Source organism: Pogoniulus pusillus, chromosome 28 (assembly GCF_015220805.1).
Source record: "Pogoniulus pusillus isolate bPogPus1 chromosome 28, bPogPus1.pri, whole genome shotgun sequence".
NCBI lineage: Eukaryota > Metazoa > Chordata > Aves > Piciformes > Lybiidae > Pogoniulus > Pogoniulus pusillus.
In genome coordinates, this window is record NC_087291.1 from 582,202 (window position 1) to 609,228 (window position 27,027).

General features: G+C 41.4%; 1 protein-coding gene across 1 annotated transcript; it reads left to right on the top strand.

Moving 5' to 3' along the window:
* The first annotated feature begins 4 nt into the window (after positions 1-4).
* Positions 5-25,276, top strand: NGLY1 (N-glycanase 1). Its single transcript, XM_064167175.1, has 12 exons — positions 5-178; positions 2,292-2,406; positions 4,175-4,417; positions 6,683-6,842; positions 9,264-9,486; positions 10,045-10,166; positions 10,985-11,130; positions 11,308-11,418; positions 12,521-12,685; positions 15,493-15,681; positions 17,563-17,740; positions 18,214-25,276. Exons 1-12 carry the CDS (start codon positions 51-53, stop codon positions 18,387-18,389), a joined length of 1,956 nt encoding a protein of 651 aa, XP_064023245.1. The 5' UTR covers positions 5-50; the 3' UTR covers positions 18,390-25,276.
* Positions 25,277-27,027: the final 1,751 nt, after the last annotated feature.

Below are 27,027 nucleotides of genomic sequence, written 5' to 3' on the forward strand. Positions count from 1 at the left end.
CCCGGCGCTGCGCGGGCGGCGGTGACGCGGCGCACGCCACACGCCACAAGATGGTGGCAGCCGTGGGCTTCTCGTCCTCCCCGGGCTCCGCCGCCGTGAGGGAGCTCTGCCAGAACGGGCGGGAGGTCTTCCTGGAGGCCTCGCGGCTACTTCTCACCTACGCAGACAATATCCTCTGGTGAGCGGGGCCGGCTGGAGGCTTTCTGGGTTGTGGACCGTCGGCTGGCGCCGGGCGTACCGCGGGGTAGCCGTCCGCCCAGTTCCCTGCCCGCTGTGCCTGGCAGGAGCCTGCCTCCTCCACTGTGGCTTCCACTCTCCGTCGGCTCCTCTCGTCAGGAGCAGCCGGCGGGGCTCTTCGTCGCTGAAAATGGCCGCAAGGGCAGAGGCGGGGGGTGGCTCTCAGCTGTCCCAGGCGGTGGGTTCGGAGTCTGAAGAGCTGGCTCGTCCCACAGGAGGGCCAGGGCCGAGCTCCCGGCTGTGAGTCGCCGGACTCGACAGCGCATGGGTGCCGAGAGGTTCTGTGGCCACAGCGGGCAGGGGTCAGGCAGCAGCGGTGTGACAAGCCACGCACTTTGAGAAGAGAGCCTACTTGTGAATGTAGTGATTCTTGTTGGGTTACTAATGCTACTTTGACAGCAATTTATTTTTAACGAAGCTTCTTATTTCTGATCTTCCAGACAGACCATCTCAAAGATGAGCTGTATGATTCAGTTTTGTTGTGTAATACCATAGTTCAAAAGCATCTATCTTCGTTTAGTTGTTGTTTAAAAATGAAGTTAACCTTTCACTAATGTCTAGTAGCTTGGATTTTCATTTTTCTGTTGATTGCCGTGGTTCTGCAAGCACTTACAAAGTTAGTGGATGCACAACACGTAATGCTAAAATAGTAGCTTGTTTTTTTTCTTGTTGCCTTTCTTTTCTGACTTGGAAAGATTAATATCAAGAGTTAATCTGAGTTGAGCTTTTGGGAGGTGGCTCTGTTGGTTATGCATACACACTAGTATGTATGTTTGACCTTGATATCTTAAAGCAGCTCAGGATGTACAAGCTCCACCTCCCTATCTGTATCTGGTTTGTCATCCACTTGTGAAAACAGTGCTGTGTGACAGAATAGGGGGTTCTAGTCTGACTCCTTTTAATGAAAGGAAGGAGAGAAAGAAGAGTTAAAAGGAAAACGGAGAGGTAGCCCTTTGCAGAATCACAGAATGTTAGGCATTGGAAGGGCTCCAGAGGTGTTGAATCCCAACACCTCTACCAAGGCTGGATCACCTAGGGCAGGCTGCACAGGAACACATGCAGTGAAGGAGACTCCAGAACCTCCCTAGGCAGCCTGTGCCAATGCTCTGTCACCCTCACCATAAGAAAGTGTCTCCTTGTTTTGAGGTGGAGCATCCTGTGTTCTGGCTTGTACCCATTTTCCTTGACCTATCACTGGGCATCACCAAAAAGAGACTGGCATCTTCATCTTGACACCCATCCCTCAGATATTTATAGACACTGATTAGATCCCCTCTGATAAGGTCCCCTCACAGCCTTCTCAAATCTGAACAGCCCCAGGTCTCAGTCTTTCTTCATGGGAGAGATGTTCCCATCCCACAGTCATCCTTGTAGCTCTATTTCAAAATAGAGACCACAGTAGTTTTACCCATGTACGGGAAAGTTTAACATAGCTTCTGTAATGGGCCTAAAACCATCCAGCATTAAGTGGAGAAGTTAACTGAAATGCTGCTGGGTGAAGGGGGGTGAATGCTTGTCTTTGTTTCACTGCAGACTAAACCCTGCTGGCGAGGGCTACAAAACAGATATTTCTGAGCTTAAATTGCAAACCACAATTAAATGCAAAAGGATGTGAGACTGAGGCTGGTTTTGTTGATGACAAGTGACCACTCTAGCGGAAATGTTTACCAGCTGCACTGGGGAGGTTTAGGGTGGATATTAGGAAATACTTCTTCACTGAAAGGGTTCTCAAACATTGCAGTGGTCTGCCCAGGACAGTGGGGGCACCATCTCTGGAAGGGGTTCAAGCATCGTGTGATGCTGGAACATAGTTTAGTGTTGACCCTTCAGTACTGGGTCAAAGCTTGGACTGGGTGATCTTTAAGGTCTCTTTCAACCAGATATGTTGGTGTGAATTAAGGCAGAGTATTAGATAGGTTTCATATTCTGTTTACATGGTGTGAGTGAAATGAAACTTTGAAAAAACTTGGTAGAAATTCCTAAGCTGTATGGTTTCCCAGCTTTGAAGTGATTACTTATTATGCAATCAGGGCTCAAACTTTCCATTTCTTCAGGAATCCTTATGAAGAAAAATACAGATTTATTCGAATTGGAAATCCAGCATTTTCCACGAGGCTGTTGCCAGTCAGAGGAGCGGTTGAGTGTCTATTTGAGATGGGATTTGAAGAAGTGAGTATATTTTAGTAATGTATGTTGTGTTTATCAGTTTACACATCAAAATTTTAGATTGGACTTTTTTCCCCCCTGCTTTCCCAGTTGTAAGACACTAGATTTTAAGCCAATTGCTATTCTTGTTTGTAAGTATCTGCAGTTAACCAGCAGAAAATTTAGATGAGAGTGCTTCGGAAATCTGACAGAGCTAGACCTAACTTGATCCATGTTAAGACTGGTTTTCTGCTCTTCAGGCGTACTGTTAGTTTACTCAGTAGTCAGGTAAGTGTCCATGCTGGCACAAAGCAAATGATGGGAAATGGGATGAAAACCCCTTCCCTTAGTAGCAGCTATCTACCAGGCAGACATAAGACTGTACCAGCAGATCTCAGTTTCTGTCTTGTAAATCGATGTGCTGAAACTACCATCTTAAAGTGTGTGTGGGAAAAGCATTATTTTTAGCTAATTCACAATGCAGCTGCACAAGTCTTGTCTTGTGACAACAATGGAGGACATCAGACTACTGAAGTAACGGGAGGGTAGTCTTAAATGATTCTTGATTCCATTGCAGTTAAAAATTGTCTTTTGGAAATTGCTTTGTGTCCTGAAATGGTCTTTTATCTTGGTGGAACTAGCAGAGCTTGTAAAGCTAGAAACAGCCTTGCAATTACTGGAAAGCTGGGGTGAAAAAAACCCAAACAACAAAACCAAAAAATGCAACAAAACCCTACCAACCTCAAACAAACTGAAAAACCCCTTTCACTTAAGGCTGCAAACTCTATCTTGTTTTTTGTCTATTTGATTATGCTTCAATATGGGGATGCACACTACATTGTTTAGGTCCAGCTGTCATGAGACCTGTCCCTTCTCATCAGGTGATGTTAAGTACCATTCCGGTTAAAAAAAAACCTACAAATTCCCTCTCCCACTTTGGTCCTTAGGGAGCAAGTGTTAAGGCTTGTTTTGTCAGTAGAGGCTAGCGCTTACAAACTTCTCTTCAGATACAGTAGTTGTTCTTTCTTTTGCCTCTACTTGGTAAACCAGCTCTTTCAGTTAAAAAATTAAGACACTTCTGGGTTGGTACATCCAATGAATTTTGTGGTGATTCTGAGAGTTAAAGTGAAGCACTGTGTCTGCAGTAGTAGATGACCTAAGGTACCTGGATTAACAGTACTCAGTTTAATAAATAGAAGTACTTCAGCAGCAGAAGTTGAAACTCAAACTGTGAAACTTTTCAGGATATACTTTTGGTAACAATTCCTTCACGTTAAGTGCACTGATACTTTTGTCATAATTACTTACCTTTTGTTAGAGTACACGTTACAGACAGGAATGGGAGCCTGGAAATCGAGCTGGGTATGTGTCTAAATAAGAATAGGTTTTATAATTTTTTGGATGGGAAATACTTAAAGATAACAGTATCGAAGAAAATTCCCAGCAGATGCCATTCTAGGGGTTTCTTTCCATAACACTGGGTATCCTGCTGTGTTGCCTAGTGTTTCAGTTCTGTACTGTGAGAACCAAGTGTTTCTTGTGAAAACAGGAACAAAAATTAACAACCATAGTTGTGTTTTCTCAAAATAAGTGACAAAGCATAATGTTACAGCCCTTTCTATCTGGACTAACTGTAGGTTCTCTGTCTAATAGGGACCTAATCTGAAGGCTGAATCCTGGCAAACCTTAGTGTACTAACTTCCAGTAAATGACATAGCTATTAGAAATAGATTCAAACCACTGAGTAGCTTAGACCTGCAATAACTACTGAATTATTTTATCTAAATTACAGGGCGAGACTCACCTGGTTTTCCCAAAGGAAGCTTCAATTAAACAGCTACGTAAAATCAGAGATTTAATTGCTGGAGAAAGGAGTAGCAGACTGAATGAGTCAAATCAGATCTGTGCGTCAGGATCCTCTGAAACTGTGACCAGCACTCAGACGGTTGAACAGCAGCCTTCAAAACCTGCTGAGTCTGTTCTTGCCCTTAGCAGTCAGCAACCAGAAACGTCACTTGTGCAGTCTCTGGAAATGGTAATTATAACCTAAAAACTTTGTAGGTGTGCTAATCTTGAATACAAAGAGGAGGAATTAATTGTTGGGACAGGTTGCTCAGAGAGATTGTGTGGTTTCCTGAAGTGGGCATTTTCAAGACCTACCTAGATGAAGCCCAGAGCAGCTTAGTCTGACCTCATAGCTAACTATGCTTTTTTGAGCAGGAGATTGGACTAGAGGAATACTTTTTTCCCAATGGTTTCTGAATTTTTGAGTGTTTTCTTCTGGTGGCTGAGCAAGAGATTTAATTGATAGTGTCCATATTTTTTTGATATGGGTGTGTTGAAAAAAGAACTGATTTGTATTGGTGGGGAACAACAAGGTAGAGGAGGCTGTGACTTGGGCTATATACTGTGTTTGGCATTTGAGATCAGCAAAAGGACAGGAGCAGAACTGTAGTATTTGTAATTGTTGATGTTTCTGTTCATGCGTTGTGAGCTCTGTGTAGCCTGTATGGGGTTTCTTTTTTCATGTGCAACTGAGAGACAGGAATTTAGCTGGGCAAGTTACTTAGATTGTTCCCCTTGTCCAGGAGGTTGAGTTGAAGTTCTCTGTCAAAACAAAGACGCAGTCTTTTGTCTGGTAATATCTGCCCTGATAGCAGGAGACTCTGAACACCTCATAACTTTGAAGTATAAAGTGCTGTGTTCTGATAGAATGTTTGAAGGCTACGTTGGTTTAACTTTCTACTAAGTTTTTCCCCCTAGAACCAGCATCACTTAGGAATTAAAGCTGGTGTAAGATGAATCCTTCCAAAAGCCTGCTTGTCGCTCATCTTTAAACAGAGTTTGTCTCTTTTAAATTATATCTTCAGTGTATTATTGGATGCTGAACTGTAACATGCTGTTTCTTTCAATACCTACCCACGGTCAGTAGAAGAAAAATGGCAAAGCATAGATTGAAATTGTGCCTTTCTGGGGTAGAGAGAGAGGACTTGGTAACTCGTGACATTGTGATGTCCTCTGGAGAAGAAACTGTTACAGGCAGTTTAGTACTGAGACATGTAATTGTTAGCATGCCAGTAGCTGCCTGTAAAATACACTGTCTGGGTTTACTTGCTGCAGTATCGATCGTAACTGGAGGCTTTAAAAATTGTGCTGATCTTGCAATGAGAAGAATATTGCAGGTTTCAAGTTGATGCTTGTTGTGTTCTGAAGCTAATCCTCCCCATTTATGAAGTGGATCCAAACATAATTTGGTTTAGGATATTACATCTGGTGAGCTCCAGGGAGAGTTAAATGAGTTCTGTTGTTCTTCAGCAGTTATGAAAAGTAGGGAATGGCCCTGTAGTACTGTCCACATCAAAATAACCACTCCTAATTTAAGTGTTCCTTTGAAAGAAGTAATTCTCAGAAGAGTTCTTTCAGGTCTGTATTATATTTGCTGCAAGCATTTCAGGAAAGTAGTGGATTTGTGATGAAATGGTGTTAACAAGGCTAAATACTGAAGCCTGATCTAGCAGTAGAGAAAAAAAGTAATTTAGCAGTACTGCAACCCCCACCCCCAATATGTCAGAGTTTTTGTTTTAAAATCTCATTTCACTTTCTGTGTTGTCCTTCTATAAATAGGAGTAAGCAGTTTGCTCAGCTACTGCCTCCATTATTATTAACTTTAGCTATTCATTCTAGTAGATCGGGGTGCATCTTACTGGGTGCAACATGTAATTGCCACTAAGTGGCACTTAGGTAAAGTGACTGGAAAGTCTAGATCTGATTTGATGTCTAGTGAGGCACTGTTCAGTATGTGGTCACAAAGCTGTCTGTATAAATCTATGTCGGAGTCGATCCTTGAGAGAAGGAAGTAGAAATAGACAAACAGCATTCATGAATAAGCAATTGAGAAGCTGAAAAGAATGAGAGCGTTCTGCAAACTGATGCAGTAGTGTGCAGGAAATGGTTTTCAGGTGAAAGGTGCATAAAAGAAATGGGGAGCAGTGACAGAGCAAGTAAATCAAAAAACAGAAAAATTACCATCAGAGGTGTCTTTTCTCCACAGATTAGTAAATGTTTCATTTTTAACACCGTTCAGAATGCTCAAAGATTACAAGGCTGGAGTTAACAGTTTAGGTGCTGGTGTCTGCAGTTTTTATTGATATCTTTACAAAGAAACATTCACCTGTGAAGAATTATATAGTGTAACTATAAGTATAGAGTTGTGACTGACAAATTAAAATAGGAGGGCTTGGTTCTTCTGGTTTAAGGTGGAAGTTTATAAATCATCTTGTGCCTGAAAATCCTTTTGCAGGCTGCAAATATCTTGAAAACACTTCAAACAAAATTTGAGCATCTTGTATTGATGCATGAGAATCCTGCCATTCAGCAGAAAGCACTAGCTTCAATTCCCCTCCAGCAACTGAAAGGGAAGGCTCAGCAAAAACTGGCACGAGCTATGGGACTGGACAAAGGTAACAATACCAAGTCAGAATGTGTATGAAACTAGAAATATTCTTTCCAGCATCTGGATGATGCATGCATTTACTGTACTTCAGGTGTGCAGATTTGGTCATATGTCTTTAGGTTCCAAATGCTGTCTCTAAGAATACTTTCTTCCTAGTTTTCAAATTTTCTAATCTCTCTACTCACTTCCAGGCTTTTTAAATTTCAATTTTAACATCTATCCTTTACTGCTTTGACATAGAAATTTTTAACTTCTAATTTCTGAAGTAGTAATAAGCAATGCTAGGGAAAGAAATGGGCTGAATATACGGTTACAGTCATTGCATCTAGAGTGAAGTAGCCAGTACAAGACCAGAGGAGCTTCTTGTTTGAGTATTTGTTGTTTTGAAATTGTCAGAGTGCAATTTTCCCTTACTACAATTCCAAATTCAGAATAACATTTCAAAGTGCTGCCTCCCTTCTTAAGGTGATGTTGGTGACAGTTTGCATGGGACCTTTCCAAGACAACCTGATACGAAGAATCACCTTTCTTGCTAATATTTAGATGAATAGGCTTGTTCATGTGCCATCCTCTTGGAGATAGAAGTGAAATACAGATATAAATGTCTGTCACATCAATGGTTAAAATATATACTATTTTCATAAATAGAAAAGTTTTTACCTGACAGACTTTTTACGTTATAAAAGATCATATTTCTGTTTTCAAGTGCCAGATCTTTCCTGGCACCAAGGTCAGATTTACAGGGCCGTAATTCCCCAGATCTCACTTCCAGACCTTTTTTGTAGGTGTTTATCATGTTTGCTAACTTCCAATCAACTGGGACCACCTGACTTAGCTAGGACTGCTTGAAAATAATGCAAAGTGACTTTAGTGAACAGTTCCACCAGCTCCTTCAGTAACCTTGGATGGATCCCACTTGGGCCTATAGATTTTTGAGTGTCTAAGTGGTGTAGCATGTCATAACCATTTCACCTTTGGTTTTGGGGGTTTCATTCTGCTTCTCGTCCCTGTCTTCTAGCTCAGGCTGCTGGGTACCTGGAGAACAACTGACACTGAGTCAAAGAATGCATTTTGTTTCTCAGCCTTCTGCTCATCCTTTGTCACTGTGTTTCCCTCTGTGTCCAATAAAGGATGGAAATAGTCTTTGGTCTTCCTTTTGCTGTTATGTATTTATAGAAACAATTTTATTGCCTTTTACAGAAGTAGCCAGATTAAGTTCTAGTTGAACTTTGACCCTTCTAGTATTCTCTCTGCATAACTTCAAAAATCTTCGTAGTCTTCCTGAATGCTCTGCCCCTTCTTCCATAGGCCATAAACTTTTTTTTTCTTACTGAGTTCCAGTCAAAGCTCTCTCTTCAGCCATGCTGACTTCCTTCTTTCCTGGCTTATGTTCTAGCACACTGGGACAGCCTGCCCCTGCAACTTGCAGGTTTCCTTCTTTCATGTCCAGTGTTCCTGGACTCTTCTGTCCCTCAGGACTGCCTCTCAAAGGACTCTGTCAATGAGTCTCCTAAACAGGTCCAAGTCTGCCCTCTACAAGTCTGGGGCAGCAGTTACATTGCCCCCTGTCTTTAAATAGCAGTTTTCTATTCTCAGGGAAGTAGTGATTGTTTTGCCCAAGGCAGATGCCAGTCATCATATTGTCTACATGTCTTCTCTGTTAATTAATGGGTCTAGTGTGTGGCCTTCTCTAGTTGGCTTACTCACCAGGAGTTTAGTTTCCATGCAGTACAGAAACCTTCTAGACTGTTTCCTCTCTGCTGGAAATGGGAATGGAAAAAGAATTAACAGACTCTTCCAAAGCTTCAGAACAGGACATGAGTAAATTCACCAGACTTCACAGAATCACAGAATTAACCAGGTTGGAAAAGACCTCAGAGATCGAGTCCAGCCTATCACCTAACTCTTCTAATTAACTAAGCCATGGCACTGAGTGCCTCATTCAGCCTCCTCTTAAACACCCCAGGGATGGTGACTCCACCACCTCCCTGGGCAGACCATTCCAATGTCAGTCACTCTTTCCATGAGGAATTTCTTCCTAATATCTAGCCTAAACCTGCCCTGGTGCAGTTTGAGACTGTGTCCTCCTGTCACTGAGTGTCTGGGAGAAGAGACCAACCCAATCTGGCTACAACCTCCTTTTGGGTAATTGTAGAGAGCAGTAAGGTCCCCCTTCTTCTCTTCACTGTGTATCTAGCTTAGATTAAGAATGCAATTTTTTTATTCTTCACATACACAGTTTGATTTTATTCAGTCTTGAGAATTCAGATTTTCTTTTTTGTGTGTCCTTAAGTAACATATGAAGTTTTTTTAGTAATGAGACTTCTAAAATATAATAAAGGCCTAGAGATGGAGCTTTATTTAGTTGGACTTAGCAATATCTACATTATTTTTGTTTGACCTAACAGTGTGGTGTATAAATTTGCAGGTGCACATGTAAATGAAGAGGACTTCTTATTGTTGGAGCTCTTAGAGTGGTTTAAGAGTGACTTCTTTCAATGGGTAGATAATCTTCGTTGCAGGAGGTGCGGTGGGCAGACAGAGCCTAAAAGTGACTACTTGTTGCCTACTGATGATGAACTACGATGGAATGCCAGTCAGGTGGAAAATCATTACTGTAACCAGTGTCAGCTCTGTAATAGATTCCCAAGGTGAGTACACAGTCATTTGGCCTGTGGTTTTGTGGTTTTTTTGTTTACCTTGTCTTTCAAGAAACATCTTTCATTTGTATCTACAGTGAACAAGTGATAAGCTGTCAGTCGAAAGATTAGAGAAGCTGTAACGTGATAGAATGGTTGCAGGACCAAACAATTGCTGTATAAGATTAGAGATTTTTTGATTTTTTAAAAATATGTATTGCTTTCTTTTACATGACCTTGCTCTGAATATTTGTCTGATTCTTCTTGTTGTTTTAACTGTTAATTTGATGAAGTACAGCTTATAAATGAAATGCATTCATGTCGATGTAATATCTGTGTAGGGTTTTGTTATTTCAACTTTTCATTTCTATGGGAAATCACAAAGGCTAATGTACATCTTTGCTGAGTCTGTAGCAAAAGAGCATGTACCAAATTTTTCGACAGCAAATAAAAATAATGAAAAGACCACCTTACAAAAGTCATATTTTAAGATGAAGTCATGACATAAAGATTCTGAAATATGAAACATATTTTTAATTATTCTGGTAATGTTTTGGTTTTCTTATGTAGATATAACAACCCCGAGAAGCTCCTGGAAACCAGACGTGGACGCTGTGGGGAGTGGGCTAACTGTTTTACACTATGTTGCAGAGCTGTTGGGTTTGAAGCTAGATACATCTGGGACTGTACAGGTACCAGTATTCTGGAATATCTTGGTGTTAGTACAGACCTATGCAAAAAGAGGCTACATGTTTTATGGTTCCCAGATTACATTAGCTATCAGGCAGCATAGAGAGTTGTGCAGTTCAGCTAACAAAGACAATATAAATGCAGTTTCCTCTTTTGCTGTTGAGATACACTTCTACAAGGTAGATCATAGAAACAACTAGGTTGGCAGATACCTCCAAGCTCATCCAGCCCTATCCAATCAACCAGACCATGGCACTAAGTGCCCCAGCCAGGCTTTTCTTGAACACCTCCAGGGACAGTGACTCCACCACCTCCCTGGGTAGCCCATTCCAATGCCAATCACTCTCTGGCAAGAACTTCCTCCTAACACCCAGCCTGAACCTGCCCTGGCACAACTTGAGGCTGTGTCCCCTTGTTCTGTTGCTGGTTGCCTGGGAGAAGACACCCAACCCTATCTGGCTGCAACCTCCCTTCAGGTAGTTGTAGACAGCAGTGAGGTCTGCCCTGAGCCTCCTCTTCTGCAGGCTGCACACCCCCAGCTCCCTCAGCCTCTCCTCACAGGGCTGTGCTCCAGCCCCTTCCCCAGCCTTGCTGCCCTTCTCTGGACATGTTCCAATACCTCATGACACAATCTTTAGGATCACTGTCCCTTAGATTCAACTAAGGTAGAGAGCATTGATAACTCCTCTGAATGTAGGTGAACAGAAAACATGTTCTTTTGCCTGCACTTTCGTTTAATAAATCTGGAAAGATTAAAATATGAAACAATATTACAAAAGAGAAGTTATCCTTACAATTGTTCTTGACCTTTGTTATACAGATCATTTGTGGACTGAAGTATATTCTTCATCTCAGAAGAGATGGCTTCACTGCGATCCCTGTGAAAATGTCTGTGATAAACCTCTTCTCTATGAAACTGGGTGGGGAAAGAAGCTCTCCTACATAATTGCGTTCTCTAAAGATGAGGTAGGAGTAACAATGTTGTTAAACATACTTGTCTCAGGCAAACGTGATGTATTCCATCTTAGTGCAAGTTTCAGAATTGCTACAGGAGAACATGTCAGTCAGCCAGCCTCTTTAAAATGAAGTGAGATATGTGGGAATTGTTGGTTGCTTTATTTTCTTCTTCAACTTGTGCTCAAGGTTGTTGATGTCACCTGGAGATACAGCTGTAAACATGAAGAAGTAGTCTCTAGAAGGAAAGCACTCAGTGAGGCTACACTACGTGAAACTATCAATGCACTAAATAAAAAGGTATGTAGCTTTCCTTAATGGCTTTCTTTAAGTGAACCATGTCTTACTGTAATGTAATGTTCTTAAATGAAAAAGTTTGTTTGGTAACTTGATAGGATTGTCTATGCACTGTAGAAATAAAACAGGCCTCATTTTATATTGAACATGTACAAATCATGAAATAAAGAATAGTGTGGTAGAGGATTCTTACATTATCTCTTCCATAATGAAGTCTGTGTATACACATACTGTGTGCATATGTTCTTTTTCCTTGATGGTTTTAGAGTAGACTTGTGCATCAACAGATGTTAAGAGTAAACTTCATCTTTATAACTATATGGACTCCTTAGCTGAGCATTTTCCACATCAACGGTAGTGTAATTTGAAATCAATAGCATTTATAGGTGTAAGAAATGTAGGTCTAATTTGTTTACTCTTTACAAACTCTAGGAAAGATGATTCACAGACTGTTTCCAGGACTTTCCAGAGGCATTGATACCATCATCAGAGCTTTGTCTTGGAGCCACATGCACTGTTCATGCCTAACCTTCCCAAAACATGTGGAGCCATTTGCACCCAAGTGCACTCCATGCCTATCTGCTAAGCTTTTATCGCGTCCTGCTTGGAACAGAATGAACTTTTCTTGGCTTAGTGTACTCAAACAGTACAAAATCTTGAATAACCTGTGAGGTTTCATTTTTGTACCCACTTCTAGGCCTAATTCCTGTGCACAGAAACTTCAGTTCCAGTGAAGGTTCCAGCTCATGGGTTAATAAACAGATTACATATTTTTAGAGGCCTGCTGGTTTGAGGGTTGGAGCCACATTCTCAGGAGAAGAGCTGGGCATGAAATTGTTTTACCAGTAATGAAAAATTAAGGGTCACAGAGTGGAGCACTGAGAAGGCTGACCAGAGCAGCCAAGAAAAAGAATGTAAAGGATCAGAATACATGCACTTTTTGCAGAGTTGCAGTTGTGGCTGATCCATATTAATGCTTCTAACAGTTGAGACTTTCAGTATTAGTCTGTTTTTTTCAGTTGTTTTGTTCTCTGTTGGTTTCACTCTAGAGCAGAGTTAGGGATACCATTTTCTGAACTTTTTTCTTTCTTAAATGTGTTTTCAGAGACAACGATCTTTGACAGAAAACAGGAAGAGAGAGCTCTTAGAAAGAAGCATTGTGGAGCTTGTGGAATTTATTTCTCCTAAAACACCAAAACCTGGAGAATATGGTGGAAGAACGTCGGGTTCAATGGCTTGGCGGGTAGCCAGAGGTGAAATTGGTTCAGAGGTATTTAACTTTTGCATTGGTGAATGTCTTAGAGGTAGCTAGCTAGAAATTCTTTGATTGTGGTCAGAAGAGGAATAGCACTTCATGGTAGGTAGCCTGCATAGTTCAAACATTGAAACCTGCAAAAAAATTAAGTGTGAGTTTGACATGAGTTGAGTAGAGGTCCAGAATGAATTTTGAGGATTGATGGTGATCTGTTGATGGTAAGAATGTGTGTGGCTTCTTCATCTAGAATCTGTCTTGCTCTTAGAAGTTAAACTACTTTTTTTTCTTTAATTAGTATAGCGTGTCAGAACTAGAAAGCTAAAAGTAGTTAAAAGTAGTTGGGGAAACTTTAAAAACATACTAATTGTGTTACTAGTTATGATTAGTTAGTGTGGGGATAGGAACACTTTTTGTCAATGAAACAATGTGGGAGCAATTAGAATTGTTGTAAATGGAATAATCTCTCAAACTCAGTCAGTTTTCTTGTCAATGTTTTTGCCTGTTTCTGGAAGCATTTTATGCTAAGACAAAGTTCCCAGAACCGTAGCTGTGTTTAGCTTGAGATAGCATGCAAAATGTGACTTTACTCATCACTCTTGACATGAATTTCCTGCTGAACTTCTTGTGTGGAGTGACTGACAATCCTAAATAGAACCAGTTAAGTGAACCCAGTTGGGAGCATGTGAGACTCTGTTGGAGAGTCCCTCTGGAGAGGGAAGCTGCCATTGTGGTGCCCATCCACAAGAAGGGTCAGGAGGACCTGGAAAATTCCAGACCTGTCAGCCTGACCTCAGTGCCAGGCAAGGTTATGGAACAGATCATCATGAGTGCAGTCACACAGCACCTACAGGATGGCCAAGGGATCGGATCCAGTCAGCATGGGTTTAGTTAGGAGGGGCAGGTCCTGCCTGACCAATCTGATCTCTTTTTATGACCAGGTGACCACCTGGTGGACATGAGGCAGACTGTGGATGTAGTCTGCCTGGACTTCAGCAAGGGCTTTGACACTGTCTGCCACAACAAGCTCCTGCCAAAGCTGGCAGCCTGCGGACTGGACAGGAGCACTCTGTGCTGGGTCAAGAACTAACTGTCTGGAGGGCTAGGCCCAGAGAGTGGTGGTGAATGGTGCCACATTCAGTTGGCAGCTGGTACTAGTGGTGTGCCCCAGGGATCAGTATTTAGTATCTTTACTGATGACTTGGAAGAGAGGATTGAGCTTGAGTTTGAAAAAGACACGAAGTTGGGAGCAAGTGTGGGTCTGTTAGCATGCAAAATGTGACTTATCACTCTTGACGTGAATTTCCTGCTGAACTTCTCGTGTGGAGTGACTGACAATAAATAGAACCAGTTAAGTGAACCCAGTTGGGAGCATGTGAGGATCTGTTAGAGGGTAGGAGGGCTCTGCAAAGTGACCTGGACAGGCTGGAGAGATGGGCACAGTGCAGTGCCGTGAGTTTGGACAAGCCCAAGTGCCAGGTTCTGCACTTTGACCACAACAACAAACCCATGCAGTGCTACATGGATGGGGACAGAGTGGCTGGAGAGCAGCCAGGCAGAGAGGGACCTGGGGGTACTGGTTGACAGCTGACTGAATTTGAGCCAGCAGTGTGCCCAGGTGGCCAAGAAGCCCAACAGCATCCTGGCCTGTAAAAGGAATAGTGTGTCCAGCAGGACCAAGGAAGTCCTGCCCCTGTACTCTGCACTGGTTAGGGCACACGCACAAGATCAGTTCTGGGCCCCTCAATTTCAGAAAGATGTTGAGGTGCTGGAAGGTGTCCAGAGAAGGGCAGCAAGGCTGGGGAAGGGGCTGGAGCATGGAGCAGAGCCCTGTGAGGAGAGGCTGAGGGAGCTGGGGGTGTGCAGCCTGCAGAAGAGGAGACTCAGGGCAGAGCTCATTGCTGTGTCCAACTCCCTGAAGGGAGGTTGTAGCCAGGTGGGGTTGGTCTCTTCTCCCAGACAACCAGCAACAGAACAAGGGGACACAGCCTCAAGTTGTGCCAGGGGAAGTATAGGCTGGATGTTAGGAGGAAGTTCATCACAGAGAGAGTGATTGGCATTGGAATGGGCTGCCCAGGGAGGTGGCGGAGTCACTGTCCCTGGAGGTGTTGAAGCAGAGCCTGGGTGAGGCACTTAGTGCCATGGTTTAGTTAATTAGAAGGGTTAGGTGATAGATTGGACTTAATGATCTTGAAGGTCTTTTGCAACCTGGTTGATTCTGTGAAATAAGTGAGTTTCATAGACTGCTTTAGTCTGAGAAACTAAGATTTTTATTTTAGTTCTCCATAGTTTAATTTCTGCTTTGTTGAAACTCTTAAGAACAGTGAGAAATTTGAGAAGAAAAAAGGTGGTGAAGTTACGAAGTTTGTGCTTTGGTTTGTTGTTTGGTTTTTAAGTTGATTCATAGACCGTCATATACGAATGTGTGTGTGATAGTCACAGAGGTACATTTGCTGTTCAAAATAAGCAGTTATTAACTGTAGAAGATGCAGTCCACATAGAAACTATTCCTAATGTGTTACTCTCTTCCTTAAATTTGATAACTTTATGTTACTTTGTTAGTAATGTACTTCTAGAAGCAGTTGTATTAAAGTAAAAAAATAAAGTTACTGCTCCTCTCTGGGATAGATGGAGGTCAGCCATAGGAAATTGTTTGAAAACTTTCCTTTTGCAGAAATGCCTTTGTCCGTGACACTGAAAATGACATTTTTTCCAGTTAAAAGCAAAACCGAATCGGGAAGCTGTGGCATGCTGTTTAAAAAGCACCTTAGTCTTACTGAAATGTATTGGGCAATAAAGGTGCTTGTGTTTTTTGCCTTTTTCAGAAAAGAAAGGAAGTAATTTTTATTCCTTCCGAAAAAGAGAGGACGTCTAAACTCTTCCACCTCACCTACAATATAGTAGAAGATAGCTATACTCGGGTGTCCAATAATAATGAGCCAATAAGCGGCTGGGAAGCAGGCGTTTGGAAGGCGGAGTCTATCTGGCGGAAGATTGAAACAGATTGGAAAATAGTAAGGAGAACAATTATTAAAAGTGTAAAATCATACCATAAAAGTATGGTAAGTCAGATAAAATAGAAAACCCTTGCCAATGTCTGACATCAAATCCTCTCTTGATGCCCATCAAGTCTGGCCGATGGTAGTAAATATTACTGCTAATCTTCAGGTAAGATTGCCAGGTGATTTAAGAAGCTAGGAATAAATTGAGCTTGTCTTTCAGGAAGCAGCCAAGTTTTCAGCAGATGGGCAAAACCCATGTTGAAGTTCCAAATTCTAGAAAATGGTGTCCTCCTTATGCTTTTATGCAAGTGCTCAAATACTGTTTTATTGAAAATCAGTCCTTCTCTCCAAACAAGGTGGTTTGATTGTTTTGGAGAATAGCTCTATGGTGTATTTTATTTCTTTTCTCGTTGTCCTTTCCAGATTAAAAGCTGGAGAGCTGTGTTAAGTATGACATTAATGGACTTGACAGAGTTGTCATAAATTTCCTTAATTAAGGATTCCAAAAGGTTCATGGTGGTTTTGACTCTTTGGCCTGTGATGTCCATTATCATGGTTGGCTGATAATAGACTTGAAAAGATCATCGCATTCTTATTATATAATTTCTCTGGGGATGCATGGTAGTTTTAATGAATGTTAATGTGAGCTTGAGTGTTCACTCAGGTGGTGTTTAGAACAGCACTGAAATTATATTAAGTTATGCACATTGTAACAAATAATGTATGTTCATATACAGCTAGGATCTATCATTTCTTTAATCAAGGCATGTCAAGTCCTGGGGACTGAGTGGCTGGAAAGCAGCCAAGAGGAAAGGGACCTGGGGGTACTGATAAATAGTAGGCTGAAGATGAGGCAGCAGTGTGCCCAGGTGGCCAAGAGAGCCAATGGCATCCTGGCCTGCATCAGGAACAGTGTGGCCAGCAGGACAAGGGAGGTTATTCTTCCCCTGTACTCAGCACTGGTCAGGCCACACCTTGAGTACTGTGTCCAGTTCTGGGCCCCTCAATTCAGGAGAGATGTTGAGGTGCTGGAACATGTCCAGAAAAGGGCAACAAAGCTGATGAAGGGCCTGGAACACAAACCCTATGAGAAGAGACTGAGGGAGCTGGGGGTGTGCAGCCTGCAGAAGAGGAGACTCAGGACAGACCTCATTGCTGTCTGCAACTACCTGAAGGGACATTGTAGCCAGGTGGGGGTTGGCTCCTTCTCCCAGACAACCAGCAACGGAACAAGGGGACACAGTCACAAGTTGTGCTGGGGAAAGTCTAGGCTGGATGTTAGGAGGAAGTTCTTCCCAGAGAGAGTGATTGGCATTGGAATGGGCTGCCCAGGGAGGTGGTGGAGGCACCGTCCCTGGAGGTGTTCAAGAAAAGCCTGGCTGAGGCACTTAGTGCCATGGTCTGGTTGATTGGCTAGGGCTGGGATAGGTTGGACTGCATGATCTTGGAGGTCTCTTCCAACCTGGTTGATTCTATGATTCTAGGAGAAGTAGTGTTCAGTCAGCAGCCAGATCTGAAGAATCTGAAACACTGATTACAGTTTTTTCCAATGCCTGACAACCAAAATGAACAACCGAAGTGTATGAGCCAGGGCGGTTATATTAAATAAACAGATTTTGAGGGGTGGTTAAATAATGAACTTAGATACTTTTATGGCTTAAATTTTACTGAGCCTGTTGTAATAGATTAATGTTGCCTAGTGAAAAACTATGAACATATGCAGTTACCCAGATGTGAAATTGTCTTAAGGATTCAAAATGAGCTGATGTACAGTATTGTACTATGTACAGTTTTATAGGTTCAGAAGCTTGATAAAGAAAGTGTGCTATTGTAAGATTTCAACAATTAATTGGTTGGTCACTTGTTCACATACTATGTTGTCTTCCTCTTTAGGTGTATTTAGCCCGAAAAGAAGGGTCGTCCTCTGCTTCCATCAGCTGGAAGTTTGAGTGCAAGTCAGTCGGTCTAAAAATAGATAATGTTTCAGTTAGGACAAGCAGTCAGACATTTCAGAGTGGACGAATAAAGTGGAAACTTTGCTCTCCAACTGCAGAAATTGCTCTGACAGGAGGTAAGCGTGAAATTTAGATAATGAATTGTGTCATGCAGCAATAGTTTATACAGAGAGAACCCTGTGTAAATACTAAAAACATAAATGAGTTCTTAGTTTTCCCCCTCTGACTTAGCAAGATGAAAAAAATATTGTACCTTTAATCAAAACCAGTACAGAACCCAGTTCAATTAATACATGCAACCCTACCTGCATCAGAGCACGGTGGATGTAAGATACTTGTGTGTTTTACTAGGAAGCATAGATGCTTTTCTGTGTAGTGGCCTTGATCTTTACTAGATCTTCTGAGCAGGTGCACTAAATAAATGTAACTACAAATTTGCAGCTGATTTTTCTCCTGCCACTGACTGACAGATGAATTTGAGTAGTTGCTACTGAGAATGCATATTCATTACAACACAGCGTCTTTTAAGATGAGTTTTATGCTGTCTAGAGCACTGACTTACTGAACTGCTTGCCTTTTTGTCCAATAGATAAAAACCTTTGCTCCTACTCGGATTTTTCTGGTGCAACAGAAGTTACGTTGGAAGCAACTCTAAATGGAGGGGATGGTGAAGTTGCATGGCAACACACACAGTTGTTTCGAGAGAGCTTAACAGGATGTGGAGAAAATTGCTTGGAGATAATTGTAAACCTCAGTGACCTCTGAGAACCTGAACTGAGGACATGCACTTTGGATTCCTTGAAGATGTCGTACCATGGATAGAACATGATGATTTGGTTGGTAGTTCCTGTTCATCCTGCTGGCAGCTTATTTTCTGTGTCATTGCTTCTATTCAATCATTGAAACTGCACGTGTATTGAATAGATAAAAATCACAATGAAAGCCTCTCCACTTTAAAAGCAGTCACCAAAATTAAGGGATTGAACCATTAAATACTGTTTTCTTCAGTAGTGGGAATTATGTATTCCCATCAGTATTATGATGAAAAGGAAACAGGTCTTAGCAAAACGTGATCGTAAGTGCACAGAGCAATTGTAAGTGCGTTTAATTGGGAGTTGCAGGGTTGGCTTGCTGAGGTTATTTTATGATCTTGAAAAAACGGCTTTAATTCAGTTCTCCAATTACAACAGAGCTCGTGATTTTCAAATGGTTTCAAGAAAACTTAGATATTTTAAAAGAGAAATATGGTTTTATGTGATAACCAGGAAAGCTGAAATTAAGATAAGTTTGGAAGCAAACTTGAAATTACCTTCTTATATAGACAAATATTGAACTTGCAAATGTTTGGAAATGAGATGATCTGCTAGGAAAAGAATTATGAAAGAGGTGTTCATAATGTACTTGAATTTGTCATAGCTTATGTTATGAAATTGAGCCTTTAAACTCAGTAAGAACATCAGATTTCTTTTCTAACAAAAAAAAGGTAATTCATTATAAATATTTTTAATGGTATGAATTCAGATTCGCCCCCCTTTTAAAAGATTTATTATAAGTAGGTTGAAATCACTTTTTAAGCTAATGAGTTCCATTGAATGCTATTCCCAATTTTCATACTAAAGTGTAGACAATTTTTCTGTTCATTAATACAGTGTTTGAATTTCTTTTCATTCACTGTAATAAACTGCCACTCAGGAAATACCAGATGTGGCAGTATTGTGGATAAAGTGTGGAGTGGATGTTCAGATTGGATAGTCTTTATCAGAGAACTTGAGGAAGACCATAGGGACTATCACTCAAAAGTTTAAACTGTAGTCTTACCTTTAAGTGAAAATTGGAGTTTATCTTCTCAAAATCAGTGTTTTTAAAGCTTTCAATTCCTTTTTCAGACCATTCCCACTACTGTATCAATTTGAAATTGTTGTTAAAAAGAAGTGCATTGAAATAAATGCTTGCTGACCTTTCACCAAATCTGAGCATATATCGTAGTGGAGATTTTATTAGGAAACTGTGTAAGCACAGTGACAGTAGACATCAACATTATGCCACAGACATCTTAAAAAGTAGTAGACTATGGCAGCTCAGGAGTGACAGAATGATGTATGATAGTGTTTTGTTTTTCTTTGCTTTAAAACGAAAATGGATAGTTTGAAGAGGGTTAGAGAGAGTCTTATGCTTTTACTACAGAACAGCATAGTGAGAGGGAACTGAAAGGAGGGGTGTTTGCTGACACCTGACTAATGCAAAGTGTATTTGCCAGTCTGCACTTGAAATGCCTCATTTACTTAGCTTCACCTAAATGCTATTTCTGAGATTCTAAGGGGGAACACAACACAAAGCTGTATTAAACTGATATGTGTTAGGTTGGAAGGAAAAAAGACAAAAGAACAATACTCGCTAACACCAGTCAAGAAATGTCTCAATAATTCTGATAGCTGAAGAGATACCACTTTAAGACAAATCATATCTTGCATTGTATTACTTAAAATAGTGGACTACTAGGGATTGCCAAACCGATAATTTGAAAGCAGAAGGCAGAATAAATTTCCAAGTAGTAAGATAAAAGTAATTTTCTTACAATTTCTCTGTTGCTCTACTTCAGTGCAACCTTATTATATGTTTATTCATTTTTTTAATCAATAGTTGCTTAATTCTTAACATGGATTTGAAATGTGGTGGAAAGATCTGTGCTGTAATGTGTTCTAAAAGTGTGGGTATTAAGTTATGGTGGCAATGATACGATGCCATTTGACTTGCAGCCAATACTGATCTGGGCATATGTAGCTAAAAGTGCTTGCTGAGCTTCTTGTATATTTAAGGAAGAGGAGGTTAAACGGGGAAACTAAAAAGGCATTACCTGGAAATGTATGGTCTAATGTTAATGTAAGTAAAACCAGCAGTGTTTTCTTGAATTCAGTTTAGTCTGACGGTGTTTAATAAACTACCGTTTTGCCATGGGCATCTTCCAGAGTTGTACTGAGATGTGGCATCTTTTCCATCACATTTTATACAAATACTATGCTATTCAGTTTATGCTTGCAAACTAATTTTAGGCTGAGTCTTTTCCAAAAGAACTACGTGAGAGCCTGTGCACAGAACTCCTCCTTTCAAACAACGTTTGTTGTACTGCTCTGTTGTTGCTCTGCAGTTGACCATACAGCTGTTCATTTCTTCATATGCTGTTTGCACTCTGAATATTGCATGCAGAATAGCAATCATTAGTGGCAACCCAGAAAATTGTAGTAATAATTTGCTACACCCCAGGAAGTTGCTGGGGAAAATGTGTATTTAAAACGTGAAATAGGTCCCTTGTAGGCAGTGTAGAGAGAAAGCAGCAGTATGCAGGGATCTAGCCAACTTCAGTATAAATTGTATACTTGTGCGGAGGAGTAGGTAGTGAGAATTAGCTCTTTTGATCCTTTGTCATTGATTATCTGTCACCTTTACTCATTGCTTTTACTTCAATCCATGAAAGATTTTTCATATATAGTGGCTTAGATGTGAGATCTAATCCCTGTTATGTGCAGAACTCTAAAACCAAATTGTGCTTGTCTCCATAGCAGAGTGGAAAGAAAACAGATGTTAGGAAGCACATATGGCTGCCAGAAGCTGGAAACACCCATTTGCAGAGTTCTTACAGTTTAAACCAAGCCAAAACAAAGAAGCTAAAAGGGTGGATTGTACCAGGCAGATATCAGGATATCTGTCCTATTCATGCCCATGTTCCCCATCTCTTTTGGTTACTTAAGCTAGAAATGGACCTGTACTACCAGTTAAGAATTCTATGCTTCTTAGTATTTGTAAGACAGACACCATTTAAAGTAAATCTCTGAATTCCACCATAGCTTCAAACTTCTGGACTTAGAACACTGGCAAAATCTTACAGTTTATCCATAAGCAATTCAACAACTTCAAACAAAGAACTGTCAGTGTTGGCAGAACTTCTGTATCATTGCTTCATACCATATGGAGAATCAGAAGCAAATTGCAGATAAGTGATTTCCTTAAATGCAGTTGATGGAATAGACCTAGGTCCTATGTATACTTTGAAGATGGTTTTTAAATTTATCCAACTTTATTTGCAGTAGTTCAGCTTAAAAACCCTTTAAGGTTTTTTTTTAATGGGTTACTATTGTTACCAGCAGTGTTTTATATCTTGGATCTTATGGCCTCTCTAAACAGTAGTCAGTGATAACAGCTTGCTGGTCGTTTTCAGTGTAGAATGTAATAGCACTAATATCTGGGATAAGATTCTGTGCTTTATGCTAATCTGGAATATTTAACCCATGCAGAAGGGTAGTAAAGTATCTTTAGTGGTTTGATACAGATTTTTTTCTTCTCCAAAATTATTAATTTCAGGAGCAGAATTTTAAGACCTTTCTGTCCTATAATATGTTGCTTGTGTGACAAATTATGCAAAGCTAATAATCTGTGTGAATTTTGATATCCAGGCGATGATTTTTAATAGCTATGGAAACTGTTTATTAACATTAAAACTCACCAGGAAACTTATTCACAGGTTCAAAATGCACAGGTTGGAAAATTTATACAGGAAGGGCACAGGCAAAACCAGAGCACTTATTTCTTGAAGTGGCAAAGACAAATATTATACTGGAAGAGGCTTTTAAGCATTTACTCACAAAATTATTATTACCTGACTTGCAGGGCTAGCCACAGTACCAGACTGTGCCCAAATGCATTCAGAGGACTCTGTCTTGACAGCCGCTGAGACTTGATTCCCAGGCTTCTGGGGACAGGAGGCAGACAATCTCTGACCTTGTCTCCTGGCTCCTCTGCACAATCTGTGTATCTCCAGGACTTTGCAGTAGACTTTTAGGAGCAGGCAGGATGCCTGCCATGTGCAGTCTCCACACAATGTCACGCTGGCTATGCAGGCTGACCGTGTGCAGGCATTTAGAGCCTATTTCTGGTAAGCTCTCCAGGCAAATTCAGGATGCAAAAAAGAGGCAGCAGCAGCCTCGTGCTACCTGCTTATCCCTTTTATCAATATCCAGCCCGAGACTAATGGGGCATTGGACATAGATTAGCCAATCAGAATGGCACTTTGCCAAGCCTCACCATATTAGGTGAGGCCAGGGCTTTCACCCTTCCCTCCCACGGTTGTTTTCCACAGCACAGGAGGAGCCTGGGAACATGTCTGGGCAAGCCAGGGCGTGGATAAGCCCATGTTTGCCCTACCAGGCCTACCACCACAGCTTGGGAGTGACCAAGTTATAAGCCAAGGTCAAGCAGCCTCAAGTATCTGTATTTTAGGCATACGGATGTTGCGAAATGTGTAAGGTCTAAACATGCCTGCCTGTCTGAATAGGAGAACAGGTTCTTTTCCTTTGCTTATGTTTTTATGTTTATTCATGGTCTTTGCTTTTCTTATGGTAAATTTTGTAGTTAGACTATTGGCTTTGCGATTAGGCTGCTTCAATTTCTATAGCTTTCTGACATGTTTCTGTCTCGTTTCAAATACACTTCAGTTTGCTTTTATATAGAGGATTGCCACTTTATGGTAAAGGAACTGTGACAAAAAATAAGTTACTTTGTAAGAGGAGACAAAAGAGGAAAAAAATACTCAGGTATAGGAAAAGGGCATCACAATAGTAATCAGAATTGATGACACCCAGAAAACAAGAAAAAAAAGTGCCAGGACTTAAAGAATTTAACAAGGAAAGAAAATTTAGTACGGTACATAAATTAGTGCTGGCAAAAGTAACTTCCATAACTGACGCTCTTCTTGAGGTGCTTTTGTATGTACTTGTTTATGTTTAGGTCACTGAAAATTTTCTATGAAAGACAAATGCTTAAAATATTGAATAGCTGTTTTTGAAGAGCAACCCAAGATGTAAGAAATACTCATTTTTAAACACTTGTTACTTTTACCTGCTGCTTGATATTTGTTACCACTTTCTTCATTCTAGTGAATAATGCAGGTCTTTGAGTTTGGGATAAATGTGTTTAGTGATATATTGTACCAAGATTTTTAAAAGCACACCGATGATGAGGTTTTACTGTGGCATTGAGCACCTACAGAGACTTTAGGGGTGACTGACTACCTGTGGTCTTCTGTTAGAGATCTCTAAGATCACTTGAGAATGTATTTTGGTTATAGTGTTCCAGTGTATGTTAATTTGATCCTTTTATTACATTAATGCTACATACTACTTCATGTCCGTGAAACTTAAGTAACATGCAATGTATGTCTCCCATGTCCTTGAAATCCCGTGGGAACGTCTCCACCACCCCACTCCCCTGGAAATCATCAGCTAACGGCTTACCTCTCTCACTATTGAGAGGAAGTAACAAAGTTATCTTAGATAAGTACTTCAGAGAACAGTGTGCAGGCTTCCCTGTGAAACAGTCCTAAGGAAACCAATTGACTCAGGAAAACGAAGACGTCCTTCCCTCTGCATGGCCATTGTGATAAGGACAGAAGGTAATGTAATCTAGATGTGTCCATGCTTGAATTATGTAAAATAAAAGTAATGCACTTAAACTGCAGCAGTTTTCACTTGTAGCCAAAGCAGCAGGAAAATATATGGGTAGAAGAGGCTACGGTCAGGTTAATGGGGCTGGTTAGTTTGAGGAAGAGGAGGCTGAGGAGAGACCTCTTTGCTGTCTACGTATACCCAAAAGGCTGTTGCAGAGAGGCTCCTGCTGGTCTCTTCTCACAGATAAATAGTGACAGACAAGAGGAGTGGCCTCAAGCTGCAACTGGGTAGGTTTAGAATGCACATTAGGAAACATTTTTTCCCAGCAAGAGTGGTCAGGCACTGGAATGGGCTGCCCAGGGAGGTGGTGGAGTCGCCAAACCTGAATGTGTTTAAAAGTGGTTTGGATGTGGTGCTTAGGGATATGGTTTAGGATGAACTTTGTAGAGTAGGGATGTGGGTTGGACTTGGTGATCCTGAGGGACTTTTCCAACCGGAAATCCTATGGTTCTGACAAATGTTAGATTTGCATCATCTGGGGAGGTTGTTTTGCAAACTAAGCGAATTGTTTGATTTTTAATAAATACTTTTTGAAAGGAAGTGCTGTTGTTAGGTAGTGTTCCAAAGGCAAACAGCGCCTTAAGCTCTTGTACAAGCATCAGAGCTATGTAGGAACTGCCTTTGTCAGACTTCAAAATCAGTCTTTGATAATGATTATTTTTAGATCAAATCCATTTGACTTTTTTAGGAAGGGTGAAAAAACAGGGTTCACATTCAGTGCAACAGACAGACACTTTCTTGACTCTCTGCTGTCTCTAGCTATGCTCTGTAGCTTCTTAGCTTTGTTTCAGGTTTTTAAGGCTCACAAGTAATTAATTTTTCTACACTGGTTATGTGCTGAAAAAGAACTGATGAATGGCAGAAAGTGTGAGGAAATGGACACAGGAAAATGTAGCTGTGTTTCTAGCTTACAGAAAGAACATTCATGGTGGGAAACGGGCATTCCAGAGCAGTGAGCACCTGCCAGAGTCAGTTTATCTTTTTTAAGCTTTGTGTTGAGTTGACTTCACCTACAGGGCTGGCTGCTGGTCACGGAAGGAAACTTGCGAACGTTCGGTGAAGTCCATCTGTGAACAGGAGCGGAAAAGAGGTATTCTAGTAGAAGAGTGGCTGAAAGACTGTGGATGTGGGAAAGGAGAGAAGGAAACAGTTTGTTTGTAAAGAACAGAAGACTTACTGACATGCAATAACAAATTAACTGGAAATAAACTATTGTACTCCGAGAATTTAACATTGAATCCCTAAATGGAGAATGTATTTTCTCAAGTCTGTGGAAGAGGCACTCTCGCTACCTGTGAGTTAAGCAGCAGTCACCACTAGCAGCGAATGGGTGGCTTTGTATTTCATACATATTAGAGTGAGAAAAATAGCACTGTTAATATAGGATTAGTTATATTAGTAGTAAGATGCACTATTCTACAGTGTAACATAATCAGCTGCCTTTAGCCATCCTTTGGAAGACTCCCTTGATGAATATGTGATGTCAGTTACCTCCTTAGGTAATCCTCTCTCTTGTCTTCTCTGTTAAAAGTCCTTCCAAATTTCCTTTCTCCTGAACTAGTGATTCTCATCCTTTGAATTAGTCTCTGTGTTACAGTGGTCATTATGTTATGAAATATGAATTATGACTACTAATAAAAAAAAATAAGAAAATTGATGTTCTTATTTACAGGGTCTTTGTATGCTCGATTGTGCAGATAGATTGCAGGATTTGTGCAGTGCATAGGGTAGTACCAGGTCATTTCAAACAATTCAGCAAAACTGGCAGAGCACAAACAGTAAGCTTTGGGAAAGAGACTCTTGCGCTACAATGTGCTGCTTGCCCTCTGGGGGGACTCAGGAAGCTCCTTTCTGCTGAAGCAGAAGGCACAATTACAGCTGCAGAGCAAACAGTACCAAAGCAAAGAGCTTTAATTACAGAGAGGCTTTCTAGCATATTTACTCCAGATTTCCAGGGATGCATTATAGTCCCAACCCAAAACACTTGGCAGGTGCTGTCGTAAGCAGAGTTAACCAGCAAAAGCTTGTAGAGTTTTTCCAAAGTGCTGGGGCTTCCACAGCTCTCTGACCTGGTCTTGATGCCTCTTGGGCAGACTGATTCTCCCAGGGTTCCAAGCTCCCAGGAGGTTGGCAGGTGTGCAGGTAAGCATGGTGTCTTGCTGTGTGTCAGTAATCTGCTCTCTCTCACCATGCAGGCTGTGGTGAGGTGTCCATGTTTGTGGGCACTCAGGCTGGGAGCTACTTGCTTTCAGTAGCTGTAGCCACAAGTGGCAGTAATGCAGCTTACTCAGGGGCACTTGGCTCTCCCAGTCTTACCCCTTCTGCATGGTCTAGGCTGTTGTTTCCTGCTGGCAGGGTTGTTCAGGCTAAGGCTGGCCAGTTCCGGGCAGCTTTTGCCAAAGACTTGTTGCCTGTGGCTTGAAGGGCACTTACACCTGTCCCTGCTAACCTGAGGCACAGCTGAGATTCCAGGTAGCTAAGCTTGAAGGATCAAAGCTGCTTGTTATGCAGCAAAGCTAGTTTGAAGCAGCAAGGCCACCCGGTCCCTAAGGCAGCAAGGCATGGCAGGACAGGGCAAGTTGTTTACAACTTCACTCCTATTTATCAGTTGCCTGAGTCTTGATTGCTCCATTGGGCAATGGAGATTAACCACTCTGCTTAAACTAACCAGATTAGGTGAAGCCAGGGGCTTGCTTTACCCAAATCTGGGAGAACATAGGCCACGCACCAGGCAAGCACAAGCCAAGTACGTGTACCTTCTTTACCACAGGATGTAAACAGGAGCAAAACAAGTCTGGGCAGGGTCCTTAGATTCTGTGGCTCCAGAGGCTTTGTCTTCTTTTCCTGCATCTCTCCCTGCTCCAGGAAAGGGAGCAGGGGGTCATGCCTGGACAAACCAGGACACT